The sequence below is a fragment of the Camelus bactrianus genome, chromosome 5, assembly GCF_048773025.1.
Source record: "Camelus bactrianus isolate YW-2024 breed Bactrian camel chromosome 5, ASM4877302v1, whole genome shotgun sequence".
Classification (NCBI taxonomy): Eukaryota; Metazoa; Chordata; class Mammalia; order Artiodactyla; family Camelidae; genus Camelus; species Camelus bactrianus.
Window position 1 is genome coordinate 77892497 of NC_133543.1, and position 21263 is coordinate 77913759.

At 34.3% G+C, this 21263-nt stretch overlaps 1 protein-coding gene across 6 annotated transcripts in view; it reads left to right on the top strand.

The window, feature by feature from the left end:
• ALS2 (alsin Rho guanine nucleotide exchange factor ALS2) overlaps positions 1-21263 on the top strand; it is a 67964-nt gene that overhangs the window by 8971 nt on the left and 37730 nt on the right. For 5 of the 6 annotated variants that reach the window (XR_012507131.1, XR_012507130.1, XM_074364166.1 and 2 more), the window contains exons 2-8: positions 2575-2654; positions 4073-4227; positions 7131-8053; positions 11028-11385; positions 13838-14006; positions 14921-15017; positions 18961-19038. Coding sequence is in view for 4 of the 6 variants with exons in the window: in XM_074364166.1 (XP_074220267.1) it covers positions 2635-2654; positions 4073-4227; positions 7131-8053; positions 11028-11385; positions 13838-14006; positions 14921-15017; positions 18961-19038 (1800 nt within the window). In the remaining 2 variants the exon portion in view is untranslated. The other variant, XM_074364169.1, reaches the window with a different exon arrangement.

Consider the following 21263-nt stretch of genomic DNA (forward strand, 5'->3'; position numbering starts at 1 on the left):
GAAGCAGAGTACAGGGATCTTGACCCCCAAAGGAATGTAGAGTAAGGACCTGAAAGCTCACCTGGGAAGAAATATCCCCAGAAGAAGCCCTAAGATTAGGCAATTTTAGAACAATTTAAAATGTTAAGCAGTGAAAGAATGTAAGGAAGTTTCAATGCTATTTGAATGGTCAAGGCAAGTCTTAATAGATTTCCCAGAGAGGGGATCATAAAAATACTAGAAAAACAAAAATTTTTGGTTTACTTTTTCTGTGCTGATACAGAGAAAGAATGTTAGATTAACTGGAGTTGGTAAATGTCACATAAAATATCTGAGGTAAAACTTTTTTAACATAAGCTTCCCACATTTAGGTGCAATGTTCCTTTTTCCTTAGCAGTCATTTCTTTTTTTCTCATTGTCTTATTTGAATGCCAGGCAAACATGTCTCAGAAGAAGTCAGATATATTAAACAACATTAAGATGAAATTAGATCTGTAAATACTGATCAAGAAAGATGTCTATGAAATAATATATTAGTTTTCTGTTGCTGCTGCAGTAACATTTCTGCAAACTTAGTGGCTTAAAATAACACAAATTTATTATCCTAGAGTTCTTTAGGTTAAAAATCTGACACAAGTTTTGCTGGGCTTGCTGGGCTAAAATCAAAATGTCAGCATTTTTTTTCTGGAGGCTCTAGGACAGAATCCGTTTCCTTGTCTGTTGCAGCTTGTAGAGGCCACCTACATTCCTTGGCCATGGCTGCTCCCTGCTATCTTTAAAGCCAGCAGTTCAGCATCTCTCTAACTTGCTTGCATCATCACATCTCTCTCTTGGACTCTTCTGCCTCCTTCCACTCTTAAGGACTCTGTGATTGCACTGGGTCCATCTGGATAACAAGGTTATAATCCCCCCAATTTAAAGCCAGCTGATTGGCAGCCTTAATTCCCCTTTGCCGTGTAACCTAACATAGTTACAGATTCTGGGCATTAGGACATGGGCATCTTGGGAATCATTGTTCTGCCCACTGTATACAGTAAGTAACAAAAGATGTTGCAAAACAGTTTGTAGTGTTTTAATTCCATTTGGATTTAAAAAGATGAGCGATGGTGAGAAATCATATGGCATAAGGTGTAATCCATTTTAAGAAAAGTCTGACCAAAAGAGAAGAAAGGTCAGCTGCTTTATTCACTTTACCAAAAGATTCTCAACATTTTTTGATTGTCAGGCAATAGGCCACAATTCAATTCCACATGCTCCCAGAGGAGTTCTCTGGTTTCCATTGGGCATTGTTTAACTTTAATTAAGGGACTGGTTACTCCTTGATCTCTGATAGATAAGCACAGGTTAGACCTCACTTTGGAACTTCTCTGTACACCATATACTGTACATTTTACTAGAAGTTAATTACTGTCACACAAAGCATGGTACCACTTAGTATTTATCATGTTTATTAAATGAATGGCATTTATTCAATCTATTCAGGTATATCTTTCATTTATATAGTACTCTTCATCCAACTTTGAATGATTCAGAATCTTTCTAAAATAAGCATTAGGTATAGAGTAACTCCCTCCAGATATACAGATGGAAAACAGTAAGAATTCACAGGCAACCTGGAGTAAACAGATGGGTCTTACATCACTCCTGCTGATATGGACTGTTTTCAGAGAACAGTGATCATGCCATATCCTTTTGCAGGAAAATAACAAATTTGGCCCCAATATTTTTGTTGTGCACACATCTAAAACCTCATTGCCCTTATTTTCATGGGTTTTGGTGTCTTTAAAGATGTGAAATTTTTAGTTGAAATGTATTGAGCATTTCTGTCTGCTTGTTTATATTTCTAGCTCTTAACTTTATTAAACATTGAGTTTCTGAACTGATGGGTCGTGATATTTGTACTGTAATTTTTATATGGCTCTTTTTTTATTAAATGGTAGATTTTAAAGCAGATATTTTAAAATTCAAACTCTTTTCTTCTAGCCCTTTGGATTATGGTTTTTGAATTGAAGTTGATTTGGGAAAGATAATACTAGTTCCAGTAACTGGAAAACTTTCTGTTTTAATGATGTTTTGTGTGTGTGTGTAAATTAAATTAAAAATGTAAATTAAAACTATGTGAATCTGATACATTACTGAGGAGATTTTAGAAATTCTTGTTTATTTAATTGATATTTACATATTTGTTTGTATGTTCCAGAAGCGTTTAAAAAGTAACCTTAATGTGTGTGTATAATACTTAACGTACTGAATTTTCAGATTGAACTTCCTTCTTTATAATGAAAAACAAGCCAAAAAAATCTGTTGCCTGACAAAGTACAGCTAAATTGTAGGTAGTCTTTTCTTGCTTTGACATTACATTTGACGATCAACAGACATTTTTATAAGCTCAGTGGGCAGGCTCAGTTTAGAGATTCAACTTTGGCAGGCGGGATATGAAATAGTTTAAATAGTTTTGTTGCGTATTTGTTGCCCAATGAATGTGCACTTGTTGGAGGACTGCCTTTTTTTTTTCTTCTTTTTAAAAATCTGACAAGTAAAATAGCAAGGTACTCTTACACTGCTCTTTGTGCTTACCTGTGTTTTGCCATTTAGGTCTTCATAAACCTTTTGCAAAGAGGGAGTGATTTGGTGATGGAGTGCTCCCACTGACCGATGGACTCAAAGAAGAGAAAGTAAAGCCATTTCTTCCTTGTCCCCTATCCTTCTAGGAAAACAGAACAAACAGTTCCACTTCCATGTAGCTTCTCTTCAGTTTAATTTTCTTGATGATAGTTACTAAGTAGTAATAGTGACATTTGTGTTGATTGGTAAAGAGATGAAGATAATTACAATAAAGCTAATTAGTGATACTTTGTTGCTAGTTCCTTTTTTTAAAGTTTTTTTAAATTTATTTTTTTACTTTTTCTGTGGGGGGGTAATTAGGTTTATTTATTTATTTTTAGAGGAGGTACTGGGACTTGAACCCAGGACCTTGTGCATGCTAAGCATGTACTCTACCACTTGAGCTATATCCTCTCCCTTGCTAGTTCCTTTTTAAAATGCTTATAAAAGGCACACACTGTCTTCATTTCATCATTTTAAAGCTTTGAAGCCATTTTTCTCACACATAGTTTCAGGTTTTCAAAGGTAGCCTTATTAATTGTAATCACCTTCTATCCTTAGAAACCTAGTCATGAATGATATTTTGAAAGGAGGGTTATGTTTGGCTTCCCTTTCATAAAACCATGGTTATGCCTAATTACAATTTAGAGGAATATCATTTAGCAAAAGTAGAGAAAATTCTAGATATTATAAAATAAAACCAAAAAAAGTTTTTGTGCCTCATTAAAATATTGGTGTCAGTGTTCTAGAAAAAAGAATATGAAAAAAAAAAGTCCCTTGAGTGGCAACACAAAGGATAATTTTATATAAAGCAAACCCAGAGTATGTTAATGTGGCCCTTTCTTAGTAAAGGAAACAGTTAAGATATGGCCATTATTATGCAGCTGTGTGTTTTATGTTCTTTGAACCAGAGCCATCAAATGGATAGAATTCTTTAGCTGGAACATGAGTAAAGCACAAAGGATTTTACTGGTACTTGTTATAAATTTAATTCTTAAAAATTTAAATTGGAATTATAGAGCTTAAATTCAGTGTAAAGTGAAATATGGATCCCTATTCCATCTGTCTTTCTCATCAAATAGTTTTTTTTAACCAAATTAAGAGTTAAAATTTTAAAATAAGACTCCAACTGAGGACATGTTATAACTTTAGTATCTAAACAAGGAGTTAATGTGTCAAGAAATTAGAATCTTGAAATTTTATGTTACTAAATCAGAAAACTTCAGAAAATAGCCCAAGTTTTTTTGCTTCTTAGAGATAAGTAATTTGTGGGTATAGTAATTTGTGAGTTTATTCTTAAGTTTTTAACATAAATAGTTGTTTTCTCTCTGTTCTGTGTCATAACCAAATCATAAAATAAGTGCTAAACTATCTAACTCACTCACCCATGTACTGGGAAAATGTACAAATCTCATGAAAGTTTTAAGAAAAAAAGATAACAATTCTGAACTACAGGAACAAATTAAGCTATTTTTCTTGATGTTTATAGCTCAACAGAAGCTGAAGGATCCAAAGAAAGAGGCCTGGTCCACATCTGGCAGGCAGGATCCTGTTTGGTAACACCAGAGAGATTGCCAGGCTGGGGAGGAAAGACTGTTCTTCAAGCAGCCCTTGGAGTGAAACATGGAGTTCTTCTGACTGAAGGTATTGAAAAGAGTGGCTTAGCAAATACTGAAACTTACAAATGTCTGAATGCGTAAGCACAGGTAAGAGAGTTACTAGGTACCTGGGGTTCTGAATGAATTTGGCTGGAGCTTATGCTCTTTTTGTTTCCAAAATATGTTCTTACTCCCTTATCAGAAATCAAATTAGTTCTTAAATTTCAGATGTACCACACCTAGAATAAAAGGGAGAACTATGGTTTAAAAAATTTTATAGTGATAAGTATGTGAAAAAAATTGATTTTTTAAAAGATTACTTATTCAGAGACCCTTTTGCTATACCTTTGTTCATTAAATGTATCAGAATAATAATGCTAATAATAGCTAATGTTAGTAAACAATTACATGTGCCAGGCATGGCCCTAAGCACTTTATATACGGTATGTCATAGAGTCCTCACAGCCACCTTATGAGGTGGCTACTGTCATTATCCCCACTTCGCAGATGAGGAAGCTGAAGTTCAGGGAGGTTAAATAATTTCCCCAAGCACACATAGCTATTTAAAGGGCTGGAGTCAGGATGAGAACTGAGAAAGCCTGATCTCAAAGCCCTTTTTTTAAAAAAATCACTTGGCTGTACTGCTTTTCTCAGGCATAAATAGCAGCTTATAAGAAATTAGAATAAAATCTATGAATCTACAATAGACAGAAAACAGGCTATAATTTATATAGAGAGCTGCCTTTAATTTTGATAACAGTGTATCAGCTCATTCATGGGAAATTTAATTTAGGTCAGGACTGCCATCAACTTTACTATTTTATAAATTTCTATTACTGTTTTATAAATTATATGAATATATACATTTATAAATAAATGTAAGCCTTTGTTAAGTATTTAGAAATGATTTGGTATTTTCCTTGTAGGAACTAAGGGAAGGCAAATTGTAGGAAGCAAAGCTTAAATCTGATCATGGTGCAGGGGGAAAAAAAAGGAAAAAAAAATCTGATCGTGGTGGTTTTATGGGATAAATATGGATTTCTTTCTAACCTCTTTATTATTATGTTGCTTTTATTATATTAATACATAGTACTATTATTATATTAGGCCAGAATTGGAAAAAGCCTTATTTTTAAAATGTGAACTATGTTCAATACCTGTCCTAGGAGCTTTAAAATCTATAGTTCTCAAGCGTACATAAATGGAATTCTGTTATTGTTACTGTTTTATTAGCCCTTCAGTAAGGTATTTAGGACCTTTTCATGAGCATGATATCTTTAATCATCTAGAATCAAACCTAAAAGCCTGGGACAACTGAGTGAAAACTTTAAAAAAATATATGAACAGTTACCTATCACTATTTATGTTTAAACAGTGTCCTGGTTTAAGTGTCAAAGTTACAAAAAAAATCCCGTCTCACACAAGTGTGTAACTTGAAATGGCACAAAGATATCCAGTGCTTTCTTTTGAAAGTGAGGAAATGGCACTGAGTGAATATTAGAACTTTTCAAGCTTCTTTGTCTCTATTCAATTTAACCATTAAGTCATCATTCAATGAGGACACCTCACTGACTCACTGTTTTTGAGGTACTCCAGATTAAAAACTAATGCTGTCTAAATACTCACTTTTTTTGCAATTTTGCTCTAGAGAGAATATTATTCTAATAGAATAATTGAAAGTGTTGGTGAGCCTTTGCAAGTGTGTCATATCACTTGGGAAGAAAAATTGGAAAGATCTTAACCAGTGAGCTTATTTTCTCAGTACTCTATCCAAATTAGCAAGTCCCTAATAAAAGCTGTATCTTCCCTCTAGCTGCTGTTGTATCTTTCCTTACGTAGATGTTGTAGTCAGCTAATTTGAGTATATAAATGTATCTGCTGTGTATATAGGCCAAAGATAAAGTATCCTTTTTTTTTTCCCCCATCAATTACTGCTTTGTAGAGGGAAAATAGTACTTATTTAGTCATTTATTAAAAAAAGAATGAGTCTCTGGTCACATAGGGAAGAAAGGATAGTGTTCTTGGTTTAATATTTTTCAAAACCCATTGCCAAGTCTTTGTTCCATTTGAGTTTATTAGCTAGCATAGATTATATGCACATGCCCCCGAATTCCTGTAATACCTGCAGTAAAACTATGACTTAGTAGCACAACTGAACACAAACAGGTTATCATCTTTCATGTACCCAACTCACTGGTACCTTCCATTTTAATTCTAAAGCTAACCAGTTACCCTTCATTCTAAAGCTATCCAGTCATAGCTTCATTTATTTTTTGCTTTTTTTTTTGTTGTGATTTGCTTTTTAAACAAATGGCACCTCAAAAAGTCTATCTAGTAAGCAATATATAATTATATACAGCATTTAAAAATTATACATAGTATACACAGCATGAAGACAGTCAGGTCTTGTTAACATTAGTGATTTCAGTCCAACCTGGAGGTATAAAGCTAATTTCATAGTTTTGGCCAAAATGAATCTCTAATGTTTTTATGCAATAACATAATTTTCTTCTGCTCTGACTTACTCAGTAGTAGTGAATGTTATAGGTATTAGTGAATGTGTATATTTTATCTTCTGCTTATTTTATCTTGTCACAATCATTATTTGTCTTTGGACTCTTGGAATCTGTTTCTGTAATAGCCTATGACAATAGCTGACATTAACAGATCCATGCTCAGTGTTTGTAGGATAAGCTGAAGGAGAGGAGCAAGATCCTACAGTTTGTAGAGATTGTCACTATATTTCAGAATGTTGAAAAATGTTACTTGTTAAAAGATGAATAAATGTGGAATATCATATACTTGAAATAGATCGCTACAATTGTGCTTTTGAAAATTAAAAAAAGAAAAAAAATTCTATTTAGTTAAACCTAAGTTAGCTGATAAAATTTTTAGTTGATCACTAACTCCCTCCCTTGTGTTTTTGTTTTGTTTTGTTTTGACCTTCAGATGGTGAGGTCTACAGCTTTGGGACTCTCCCCTGGAGAAGTGAACCAGCAGAGATTTGTCTGAGTAGCCCTATTCTAGAAAATGCCCTGGTTGGGCAATATGTTGTTACTGTGGCGGCAGGGAGTTTCCACAACGGAGCAGTGACAGAAAGTGGTGTAGTGTACATGTGGGGGGAGAACTCTGCTGGCCAGTGTGCGGTAGCTAACCAGCAGTATGTTCCGGAACCGAATCCTGTCAGCATTTCTGATTCTGAGACCAGTCCTTTGTTAGCAGTCAGGATCTTGCAGTTGGCATGCGGAGAGGAGCACACTCTGGCACTGTCCATAAGCAGAGAGATTTGGGCATGGGGTACTGGTTGTCAGTTGGGTCTCATTACCACTACCTTTCCAGTGACGAAGCCACAAAAGGTGGAACATCTTGCGGGGCGAGTAGTGCTCCAAGTCGCCTGTGGTGCATTCCACAGCTTAGCGCTGGTACAGTGCCTCCCTTCCCAGGATCTGAAGCCAGTACCAGAAAGATGCAACCAGTGCAGCCAGCTCTTAATTACAATGACTGACAAGGAAGACCATGTGATTATATCAGACAGCCATTGTTGTCCATTAGGCGTGACGCTGTCAGAATCCCAGGCAGAAAACCAGGCCAGCACTGCCATCAGCCCCTCCACTGAAACCCTTGACAGCCAGGGAGAAGTATTTGAGAACACTCTCGTACAAAATGAGCTGCCTGTTGCTACTGAACTGAATGTTGGAAATGTTCAGACCACTTCCTCCCCACAAGACGTCATGGGAACAGCTGAAATTTCTTCTGCAAGAAATATACCATCGTACCCTGACACTCAGGCAGTAAATGAATACGTGCAGAAACTGTCAGATCATTTAATAAGAGAGAACTCAGAGAATGGTGAAAAGCCAGTGCCATCTCAGGTACCTGCTAAACTTTATAATGTAAAGGTATTTCTGGAGTTGAACCATATGACTTTTTCTTGAGAAACATTAAAATGCCTAAGGGTTGGTATCATTTTTTATTTTTTGAGTTTGACTATAAGTCTGTCTTACCATGCAAACCTAGATAAGCACAACTGAATTAGTTCAAAATTACTGTTAGTTTCAAATTCTAGTCCTTTATGATATTGAAAGATGTCATTCTGGGCTTGTTTTATAAGTAACAAAATCCCTTTTTTTTTCCTTAGTACTTTTTCCCCCATGGTTAAAGTACTGAATTGTGGTGGGCCCCTAAAGAGTTTAATCTGTCATGGCTATGTATTCACAAAGAATTATCTGATCTATATTTGTAGCATTCTTCAGAATCCTTTCCTTCTTTATCAGGAAAGGTTGCTATGTGGAAGATCCCTCAACTGTAGGCAGATTTAAAACTTACTAGCAGTACATATTGTTTGAATTCTTGAATACCAGTGGTCCCTACTGGGTGTCATTAGGGGGAGGGTTTAATATTTTCTTCATCTTATTTAAACTACTCTCAATTTGGAAGTTTGTAGTAAATGGAGAAAAGCTATTTAAACAGGGCATACAGTAAAGTTTGTCTCCCTCCTTAAGGCAAATTGTCCTAAAGGATACTCGATTTTTTTACTCTTAGAAGAAGTCCTTTGCTTTTGCTTTTACCAAAACTGCAAGAGAACAAATCTAAACAAAAACATCCAGTTATCAAAGAACTACCCTACGGCGTTTTCAGGTTTTTGAAACCTGGGAGCCTCTTGATTCTTCATTACTGTTGTTTCCTTGCTCAGGATAAGAACATGGCTTAGAGGTGTTTTTAGAAACACTTTTTATTTCATGGTAATCACTGAACCTTGTAGAAATCTGATTTTTTTTTTAAGTAGGAGGAAGTTGTTTGGAGAAAGAAAGAAAAAACTAAACAAGGCAAAAGTAATAATTTAACAGGACTTGTACATGTTTTTAGAAATGTTAAACTCTGACTTTTCAAAAGCCTTTCCTCTGATTTATTAATTTTGATGCCAAAGTTTATTATATATAGTTTATTTGATTAATAGATTATCATCATTGAAAATGTATTTTCCTTTAGACTTACTTGGTTAAACATTAAAGTTTTTGTTACCTATGCTAGTTTTAGCAGTGTTTGTTCCACTAAATTTAGTTCTGTCTTTGTAAATAGTATCTCAATCATACAGCTAACCATTAGGAGTTTATGTGGCTTAGGACAAATTTTTTTTTCTTCTGGCCAAGTGTAACTGAGAGACTATTTCACTTTTGTGAAATAAACCAAAATATTTGACAGTGAAGCATTACTGAATTTTATTATTGGTTGATTGGGACTCCTAAAATTATGTCTTTCATCAAAACTACTGGTTATGTGTTTTTGTTTTGTTTATTTTATGTATTGTTAAGTATAATTACGTAGAGGAGCCAGTTAGAACAATAGTTTAGAGTTTTATGACTTTCCTTCACCTAATGGTAAGAACTCCCTGAATTGGTCACCCCTAAATACTATCGCTGCTTCTCTTAGGAGCCTTTGTAAACAGATTGTGGAAATATGGACACTAGTTTTTCTGAACAAGTTATCGTGGAAGCTGTGTCACCACAGAAGTAGCAGGCTTTATATTTGTCTTTTGTTTTATATGGTTTATTTGTTTATTTTGTTGGATATTTAATTAGAGACTCACACAGAAATAGCTCTTTTGGATTTAATATTTAATTCAGCAAAATGTATCGCGCGCCTACTACATGTCAGGCACTGTACAGGGAACAGGAATTATTTCCTTTAAGAAAATCAGAAACCAATGTTAAAAAAACTTTTTTTGCGGGAAAAGGTATGCTCCCTCCTGGTGGTAGAGCGTATGCTTAGCATGCACAAGGTCCTGGGTTCAATCCCTAATACCTCTATTAAAAAAATAAATAAATGAACCTAATTGCCTCCCCCCACAAAAAAATTTTTTTTAATTTTTTTATTTTTAATTAAAAAAAGTTTTTAGTTTTCAATTCAGAACAAATTAAGAAATATATATAATACCCTGGGATCTTTGGGTAGCATAGAAAACAAACTTTTCATTGTGACCTATGCTCATAAGCCTAAAGCTTTTTTGTATGTTTAGTGGGTACATCTGATGACTTTCTTCTTTAGTAAACTATGATGCTTGACAGCTCAGAGTAAGTTCTAACTGATTTTTCACTAAGATATTATAAAATTTTAGTTGGCTTTCTAATACAGCTATGACTAATAACACTAAGAACATTGGTCCAAGTGTTTAATTATTAATCTACCACATTTACTCAGTGGTAGTGAGAGCAAAGGTAACTCTTCAGTTTACCTTGCCCCTGAGTCATGGAAAAGAACTCACTGATGAGACAGTAGATGAACTTGAATTTCAGAACATAATTTGGGGGCTGTTAATTCAGAGGTATAACTTATTTTTCCTGCCTGTGTATGCCATATATAAATTCCTGTTTATAAAGAATTTTAGGATAAGTAGGAAAAGCTTTTTCTTCTTAAAAAATATATGTATTTTTCTGATTATTTCTTAGTAGTGATCTGTGTAAATTTTCCTAGAAGTAATCAATAATAAAATTTGCATTTTTTTTTTAGCCTTCTATCCAGGGCAATTACCTCATATTAAAGGCTATGTTTTCAATACCTTCCCTCCCTTCTCCCCTCTACTGTGTTTAATTTTATAAAAGCAGCTGGGACCTGTTTTTAAATACCGTGATAAAATACCACTCAAACAAAAGGAAGTACTTTTGATAAGGAACTGTTAAATCAGTGACCAAGAAGGGATATATTTAGGTTGGAGATGAAGAGACCTTTTCTGTTCTTTTGGATTCATATATTTGCAAATAGTGATAGATGTTACACTTTCTTTTTACTGATTGCTTGCTGTATGAGAGATTTTATTTTTACATACTTTTTTGTGTGTGTATATTTTAGCCTCTTATAGAAGAAGCAATTCCTAATCTTCACAGCCTACCAACCACAAGCACTTCAGCCCTAAACAGCCTAGTGGTCTCTTGTGCATCTGCTGTTGGTGTGAGAGTGGCTGCTACCTATGAAGCTGGGGCCTTGTCTCTTAAAAAAGTTATGAACTTTTATAGTACAGTCCCTTGTGAACCTGGAGCTCAGGCAGGCAGTGGTCCCATAGGCCCAGAAGGTCTGAAAGATAGCAGAGAAGAACAGGTTAAACAGGAATCAATGCAAGGAAAGAAGAGTTCGAGTCTTGTGGATATCAGAGAAGAAGAGTCAGAGGGAGGCAGCCGAAGACTCTCCCTCCCTGGACTGTTGTCACAAGGTAAGGAAATAACCAGGTTTTATGATCTGACTTTTGATGACTCCAAGATGCTCCTAACAGCACATGTTGTGTTATAATAACTTCGCTTTCCTAATTGCTAAAGCTGACATATTCAAATGTCAAAATTTATTTAATTTTGGTCATTTTAGATTGTTTTAAAAGAGACTTATATATTTCTCTTTTTTATAAGTAACTTTAGACCCTTAATTTTTCATGATTTCTACTTATGAATCTGACTATGAATCTTATTTTATTGTTCTGGAATGTAGCAGTAGCCTCCTTACTTCCTAGTTGAGGCCTGTGCTCAGATAGATGAATTTTCAGATGTGATCACTGGATAAATGAGAAGTTAATGTACTTAACCTGAAAATGAAGATGACTTTCAGCTTCAGTAAGAGAAAACTTCATTTTCTGAAACCATTAGCAATAAACTTCTTAGAATAATGAGGCTGTTACACAGTTGGTTCTTCTGCATTTCTCAGTCAGTTCAGGAATCTCAGTCACGAGACCTTTGCTTTCCCAAAATGCGGCCTGAGGATTGGCAACATCAACAGCATCTGGGAATTTGTTGGAAAGGCAGGCTCTCAGGCTCCTTTCTTATTGACTCCAGACTTACTGAGTCAGAATGTACGCTATAACAAGATCCCCAGGTGGTTAGTGTGCTTGTTAAAGTTTGAGAAACACTAGATTTGACTAGGTGTTGGTGAACCTTTTCTGTGAAGAGCTACAGAGAAATATTTCATGGCTTGTAGGCCATGTGGTCTCTGTTACAGCCACTCAGCTTTGTTCAAAAGCAGCCATAGACAACCAACATCAATAAATGAGCTGTATTCCAGTAGAACTTTATTTACAGAAATGGACAGTGGACTGTATTTGACCCATGGGCTGTAGTTTAGAGCTTTGCACAAAATGATGTAAACCAGTGATGAGGAAATTTGGAATCCTAGACTAGACTAAAACTTACCTTTTTCTGCTCTGCCCCGTTCCCTACACTTGTTCTACTTACTAACTGCTCTCTCTTGTGCCTCTGAGCACTTCTGCTATCCTGCTATTCTCTTTATCACTAGATTCATCTGTGCAAATAAAATCCTAGTCCTGGTTAATGTGTGTGTGTGTGTGTGTGTGTGTGTGTGTATCCCATGAATTCTGTTAGGTTTGAAGGAGAATCTTGGGCCAAAATTTTCTTATTCTGAAATGTCTTTCAGCATTTTCAGTGTAAATAAAGTATTTGAGATCTCCTTGAACCACAAATGTGGAATATTGATTTCTGTCATGTCATTAGATCATGTGAAATAAGCAATTCTACTAATATACTTATTTCCTTAGGTTAAAATTTCCTTAGTAACCTGAAGTATTTTTAGAAAATTTTTCCATGTATTCTTTTTCTCTCTGTTTTAAAATGACCTGGAATACATCTTTGAGGAAACTTGAAGTAGTATATTTGAATCTCTGTACAAATGGATGGTACACTTACTAGAAAAGATTTTGATCTTAGCCAGTGATGATCACTTTTTGGTGTCCCACAACTTAATGACCAAGTGACTAAGTCTACACTTAGTGACATTTGATAATTTTCTTCAAAACATACCCTGTCACCAAATTGGTATATAAGACTTAAATGGTGTTATATTCCTTTGTTATAATTTTGAACAGTCTAAAAGATGTCAGCACTCTTTTTTAAAAGATTACATTCTCTATAAAATAACTTAAAGTAGGCAGGCAAACTATAGGAGCTTTTTAGTAGTTCCCATTCATAATCTTTTTCTCACTGTAGAAACTTTCAAATTTTATGTCTAAAATAAATCTTCGATTATAATATTTATAATGTGTTTAAATTTAGACCTTAATTTGGAAAGGCTTAATTTTTTAAAAAATTTTTATTTATTTATTTTTGTCAGGAAGGTAGTTAGGGGATTGAGCCCAGGATCTCCTGCATGCTAAGCATGTGCTCTATCACTTGAGCTATACCCTCCCCCAAGGAAAGGCTCAACTTTTAACTCTGAAATGGGAAAAATACTTGTCAGCCTTAGTGTAGTTATTTTGTTAAGCCTATTCGTTAGAATACAAGTTCCATTCTGTGTGACAGGATGTCGCACAGATATACTATATAACCAGTGTTACACAGAAAAGGATTCTATGGCCAAATATTTGGAAGTAGGGCAGGGTTAAACAGATTTAAACAGGGCTTTTAATTGCAGGACTTGTCAGCATCTTTAGCATGCTAATGCGTGTGTGAATCTCTACAGGGCAGGTGGTGGGAGGAAAGAATGTAGTAGGCAGTATTTACCAAACTTGTTCGACTACTTAATCTCTGTTTTTTTGCAGAGAACCTATAGAATATGCTTTACAAATACCATGTTAGTGTATTTCTTTGAAAATCAACAGTTTATCAAAGTAATACCTTTTTTCCCCACCCACCTATTCCCTCATGATATTTCTGGTTTGTTTTCAGTCTCCCCCAGGCTTTTGCGAAAAGCTGCCCGAGTGAAAACACGGACAGTAGTTCTGACCCCTACGTACAGTGGAGAAGCAGATGCACTCCTCCCTTCCCTGAGGACAGAGGTGTGGACGTGGGGGAAAGGGAAGGAAGGACAGCTGGGACATGGTGATGTTCTGCCTAGGTGAGTGCTGCCAGTCTGTACTGTTAGGAATTGGCTCGAACAAATCACCTCTCTCCTGTGAAGTTCTGTCTCCATTTCCTCCTGGGGGAGATCTGGTCCCTTCTAGCCCTAGATTATTATACATCTTTAACTCTGATAAAAAACAGAACAACAACAACAACAAACCCTATCATATAAGCCTTGAATTTGTTCCTAAAAATAAAGTACTTAAGTGTCCACGGTATATCTTTCCCTATCTTCTTTGGTGTATGTTAATTTTGGAATACAGGAAGGGGTGTTTGGAATAGAGTGTATTTCATTGGAACACTTGAATGGTTCAAATTTTTAACATATAAATAGAACCAACTTTTATTTTGCTTTGTTTTACCTGAAACTCTCTGTTGCTGTCAGAATAACTATGACCACAGCATTAAACCGTATCTGTTCACGTACATCACAGAAAAACTATTTGGTTTAAGAGGAACTCTTAAGATATTAACAATAGATATTTGCAAGATGTGTAAATAGAGTTGAATCTAAAACAGCCAGTTAATATGAATGTCTCCTGTATTCTTAACAGAATGAAGGCAACTAATGCATTAAAAAAAAATGACAACTCCCCTCTATTGGTCTTACTTCATTATCCTACGTATACTCTCTGCCATATGAATCCTTTAGTTGCTTTATGATTATTAACCATTCTGAATTATGGTGGTTAATTGGTGATTAGGATTAGATTAAAACCATTCAAAACTACTTATAATATTTTAGAAGTAGAATGTAAATCCAGTATTTTTATGTTAATATTTTCTTTTGAAATGTTTATTTTTACTTGAAAGCATCTACTCTATAATTTGAAAAAGGCCATGATTCTTGATGAGAATACTTCTTACTTTAAGTTTTTTTATGTGTATGTGTATGTTTTTCTTTCAAAGGCTTCAACCATTGTGTGTAAAATGTCTGGATGGTAAAGAAGTAATCCATCTGGAGGCAGGTGGTTACCATTCTCTTGCACTTACTGCGAAATCCCAGGTAGGAAGCAAACTATTAAAAACTGAGCTTAATTTCATGGAAGGCCAACATGACAAGATTGGACCATCATTTATTAAGTATCTATTATGTGTCAGTCAACAATCCCATATCTCATTTGATCTTTTCAGTGTTTTACGTTGCACCATATTATTTCCATTTTACAGATGAGGAAAGAGAGGTTTAGAGCAATCATGTAATTCAACTAGAGTCACACACGTTAACTGTAGACTTTGGATTCAACACTGGTCTACTTGACAAAGAAGCTTCTATAACTGAAAAATAGAACTCAAAATTTTCTAGGGTATTGGTGAATTTTTATTTGTTCTTTAATGAAGAAAATCTGTAAGTGAGACACTAAGAAAGCAAAAGACATTTCTCTTAAAATTGTGAGACCTGAAAGTGACCTCCAAAATCATTTAAAACCATGCCCGTATATATAAACCCTCCTAAGGAAAGTAGTTGTTTGAAGTTATTCTTAAATATATTCATGTAATGATTCTTCATCAGTCCCTTTGTCTTTTTAGGAAAAAGTCCATAAAAGATTCTAAATCATTTAAATACTGTAAATATCACATAATAGGCTAGCCAAAAAGCTAATATAGCTCGTATCAATAAATATAAATATTAGGAAAGAAAAGGATATTTTATTGTTATTAACATGATGAATCATCAAAAAACTTAAAAATAAGAAATTAGGAATGTGGTAAGTTACAAAATAAACATAAAAATTGCTAGCTTTCTTATATTTGTAAGGTATAGCAGAAATATCTTAGGGGAAAAAACAGCTGTTCGCAATTACAACAGAAGTATTAAGGAAATAGGATATTCTTAATATGAAAGTGTAGATCCCATATGATACAAACTCAAGAACTCTTCTTTTTTTTTTAACATTTTTTATTGATTTATAATCATTTTACAATGTTGTGTCAAATTCCAGTGTTCAGCACAATTTTTCAGTCATACATGGACATATACATACTCATTGTCACATTTTTTTCTCTGTGAGCTACCATAACATTTTGTGTATGTTTCTTTGTGCTATACAGTATAATCTTGTTTATCTATTCTACAATTTTGAAATCCCAGTCTATCCCTTCCCACCCTCTGCCCCCCTGGCAACCACAAGTCTGTATTCTCTGTCTATGAGTCTATTTCTGTCCTGTATTTGCGCTTTGTTTTTGTTTGTTTGTTTTTGTTTTATTTTTTTAGATTCTACTTATGAGCGATCTCATGGTATTTTTCTTTCTCTTTCTGGTTTACTTCACTTAGAATAAGAACTCTTCTAAGTTATAAAAGAAAATAGTAAAGAGAGAGAAATTTTATTTCTAGATGGGAGGAATCAATGTTGCAAAAATGCCATTTCTCCCTAAATTATTAAATCAGTAGAGTGTCAGTTCAGTACCATCCCTAAAATATTCCAGTATAATATTTACAACTTAATAAAATGACCCCAAAATAATTCTAGGAGAATAAATATAGGAGGTGAGCCACATAAATTATGAAGAACAGAAAGGAAGAGTAAGAACTAGCCTTATAAAATGTAAAACTACAAACAGATCATTGGAACAGAAATACACCTGTAGACCAGAAATAGGCCCAAGTATAAATGAGAATTTAGTATACGATTAAAAGTAGGCATTTCAAATCAATTGGGGGAATAAAACTATTCAATAAATAATGTTGGAACCACTGGCTTCTCATTTGCAGAAGAAAATTAAGATAACTTTACATATTCTAATTCTCAATGGATTAAAGATGTAGATGTTAAAAAGTAAAACCTTACATGTATAAGAATAAATGTAGGTGATTTTTTTTCAGTTATCTTAAGAGTAGAAAAAGACATGACATCAAAACCAGAAATTAGAAGGTGGGGCGGGTATAGCTCAGTGGTAGAGCATGTGCTTAGCATGCACAAGGTCCTGGGTTCAATCCCCAGTCCCTCTATTGAATAAACAAACAAACAAACCTAGTTACCCCCCAATAATAAAAAATTAAAATGAGAATAAAAAACCAGAAATTAGAAAGTTAAGATGGGGGTGAGGGTATAGCTAAGTGATAGGGTGCATGCTTAGCATGCATGAGGTCTTGGGTTCAATTCCCAGTACCTCTGTTAAAATAAGTAAAAAAATAAACCTAATTATCCCCCCTCAAAAAAAGTTTAAAAAAAATAAAGAAAAAAAAAGGAAAAGGTGATATATTTGTCTACATAATATTTAACAATCCTGCACAGCCAAAAACAAAAAACAGACCAAAAACCCACACAAACAAAATTAAAATATGTAACTGAGAAAAAACATTTGTAACATGTATGACAAAATACATATGAAAAATTATCACAAATACATAAAGATACATACAGAAAGATAAATATGTATCTGTACATACATTCTGTATATTCTGATAAAAAGATAAATACATTCTGATACATAGAGAAAAATTGTCAAAGGATATTTATATTGCATTCATAAATAAATAGAAACGACCAGCAACAAATGAAAAGATAGTCAACTACTCAGTGAACAAATTTAAAGCAAAATTGTCTCACCTATCAGATGAGCAAGGGTTGCATTTAGTACTAAGTGTTGGTGAGGGTTTGGGGAAATGGTACACACAGTGCTGGCAGGAATGTACATTGAACCTTGCTGGAAGAAAGTTTTTCAGTATGTATCAAAAATCAGAATGGGCGTATTAACTGGCTCAGAGTTCTTTGCCTAGGAATTTGTCCTGAGGAAATAGATATATAAGTATGTATATTCCAGGATTTTTAATGCAATTTTTATGTTAAATAACTGGAAAAACTATTAATAAATTGCTTACTTCATTAAGTAATTGATTAAACTACATCCACAGCAGAGTTTTATGTAGTTATTATAAGTGATGTTATAGCTCTGTAGTTACTGACCTAGAAAAATGTCAGTGCAGAGCATTATGCAAAAAAGCATCGGGTCACAGAAACAGCATTGATAGTAGAGTCCCGTTTTGCACTTTACATTTTGTATAACCGTTGTATCTAGTAGATATTAAAATTTCTGGAAGCATATATGTGTAAGTCCCTAAAACAAGGTAGTAGTTATTTTTAAGTGGGTGATACATCAGTGGTTTTCACTCTTTTTATTTCTTTGTACTGTCACAATCTTGTACAGTAACGAATTGATTTTATAGTCAGAATAAGCAAAAAAATTTTCATTAAACATAGTCATTGTAATCTGGTTGTCTTTTGTCTAAAGTGGAGCATAGGTACTTGGGTTTCTCCTATAGCGACTCTTCAAATATAAAAAAGCTTTCTAGTCATTCTGTAGTACTTCTATCCACAGAATTACAAATCATGATTACTTTTTCTTCATAGTACATACGTTTTGTTTTTTTTTTTTCCCTGAATCATTTTCTTTGTAAGAGGCAGTATAGGATAGTTCCTGGGATTAAATCCTGTCTCTGCCACTTACAAATTTGTGACCTCTCTGTGCCAGTTTCCTTACTGTAAAAAAAAAAAAAGATTGTTGTGAGAATAAAACAGAAAGTATATTAAGAATAATGCCTGGCAGATAATAAACACCTGAAAAATTTTAGTTATTGTTATTGTTACCCCTTGGAACCTGTGTTTTCCCTATGTATTCTGTCTGCCAATTATCTCGGTCTTGTTTAAAAATGTATTTTCTTAGCAGGGAGGGTGTAGCTCAGTGGTAGAGTGTATGCTTTGCATGCACAAGGTCCTGGATTCAATCCCCAGTACCGTCCTTAAAATAAGTAAATAAATAAACCTAATTAGCACCGCCCTCACAAACAAAATGTAGTTTCTTAGTATCTGTTATTTTAAAGGGTAGAAAGACTAGTATAAGTAACTTGTGTGTAACTGTTGGTATATATATGTTATTATAAAAGTTTGGAATTGACATACAAAATCAGATTCACATCTCTTACCTACTTTCCTGTGGTTTTCTAATAGGTTTACTCATGGGGTAGCAATACCTTTGGTCAACTTGGGCATTCTGATTTTCCAACAACAGTTCCTCGTCTTGCAAAGGTACTTTTGTGAATTTGATAACTTTTATAGCAACTTACTGCACAATTCTAACACTTAATATATTTCTCCATTTCACATTTTATAAAATTAGGAGAATTATATACTTGTAAGCTAAATTTGTTATGACATACTTTAAGATTAAAAAAATGTGAAGCCACTTATTTTCAAGCTAAATGTTCTTTTTTTGATGTGTTAGTTTATATTTCTTTTCTTATTAACTTACACTGTTCATTGAGTATTCGTAGTTTTTTTTTAAGTAAAAATGAAGTTCTTTTTGTATATATATTTTATTTAAGTATAGTCAATTCACAATGTGTCAGTTTCTGGAGTACAGCATAATGCTTCAGCCATCCATGAACATACATATATTTGTTTTCATATTCTTTTTCACCATAGGTTATTTTAAGATATTGAGTATAGTTCCCTGTGCTACACAGTATGAACTTGTTGTTTATTTTATATATATTAGTATCTGCAAATCTCAAACTCCCAATTTATCCATTCCCACCCTCTTCCACCCCTGGTAACCATAAGTTTGTCTTCTGTGTCTGTGAGTCTGTTTCTCTTTTGTAAATAAGTTCATTTGTCTTTTTTTTTTGAATTCCACTTTATTAAAGCAAATGTTTCTAGGACTATCGTGTTGACTTCTGAGCTTTAATGCTACCAAATAATGCCTAGTCTTTGACTTCTCAGTTAAGTTTGACTTAAATAACATTAGCTGGTGGTCTATTTTGTTTTGTTTGTTTTGTTTTTACATACATAATCATAGTAGTAAAACCTTTTTGTAACCCTTTTAATTTCTATAGTGAAGCTAAAAGTATAGATGATTTCCTCACTGTTGCGTGAATTGGTTTTAGTTTCTGTAATGCTATCCAGAAATTGGTAACTTCTGGTCCCTTTGATGCAAGTTAGAGGACTGTTTCTCAACCATTTTTCCTACCCCAATATCTAGCAGAAATACAAAATTCATCTGTAGTACTGACTTCTTATATAAGATTCATTTGTTTCAGGGTTTTGTGGGTGGGGAGTATGCATGGTGATAGCCTGATAGCCGAACAGAATGGAATATGGAGCTCATGTATTTGTGATTTGATTCTGATACCCCTCCTATTCCAATACATGCTCTCTCCACTGAGGGTAAGAGAGACTGAAAAAGGATGATTATTTCAATTTCAGGAACATGATTCAAATGTAAGCTAACTTGAATACATATTCCAGTGATTCAGGTATTCAGTGTACACGGTACAGCCATCACTATATAAGACCTTTACATACTGCCTTTCCATCTAGTGAACTAGCTCCAATCTTAAATAGTTTCAGCACAAAACATTTTAGTGATAAACTTCAATTTCTGGTATTTTATCACAAATAGAGATGGTAAATCATTGTTACTTATTTTCTATTTATTTGACTAAAGTAGAACATGCATTTATATACTAGGGAAAGTTTTGTAATACAGCATGGAAACTCTGGGAATAAAATTTTTATTTAACATTTTTGAGTCAGACAAGAGAGAATAGAATTTGTTATAAGGTTTTAGTTTCATTACTCTTTAACTGTACAGATGAAAATACAGCATCAGAATTTTGGTTTTTATTTGAGGAAAAGGTGAGAAAAACATTTTGAAGTCGTTTAAATCTGTGAATCAAAGTCAAGGCAGAAAAAAATAATAAAGTCAAAGCAGAGGGAGATCTGAATTATTTTTGATTAGAGACTAAGAGACACGACTTTCATCCTGCAAGAATTTTGATTCATTTTTTGCAAAACTGACAAGTCAATTACTTGGATAGCCTGAATCTGAGAAGATGGTGTCATGGTGGAAGAGGATAGCTATAAAGTTCTAGAGACATGTGTAAACGCACAAATACACAACACACACACACACACACACATACATACTCACACACATACACAGTCACCTAATCACCTAGGATTTGGACCCTTCTCGACACAGAGGCTCTAACAAATTAGAAGTTTTTTGCTTTTGGTGTAGGAATCACGACTGAAGTTGGGTCTGGAGGTTGGGGCAGTAGTTTCCAAAGCAGAGCACTTTTCAGATGAAACCTTGTGCAGAGCCCCCACATGAACTGTGACTGTGGAACTATTTTAGTTGAAAGATGGAAGTGGATGGGGGCAGAACCCTGGCACCTACCTTTTCATGGTGGTTCCTGAATCACTGTGTGGAATCCTAGGTTTTGAAAACCATTGGTTTAAGGCAGTGGTTC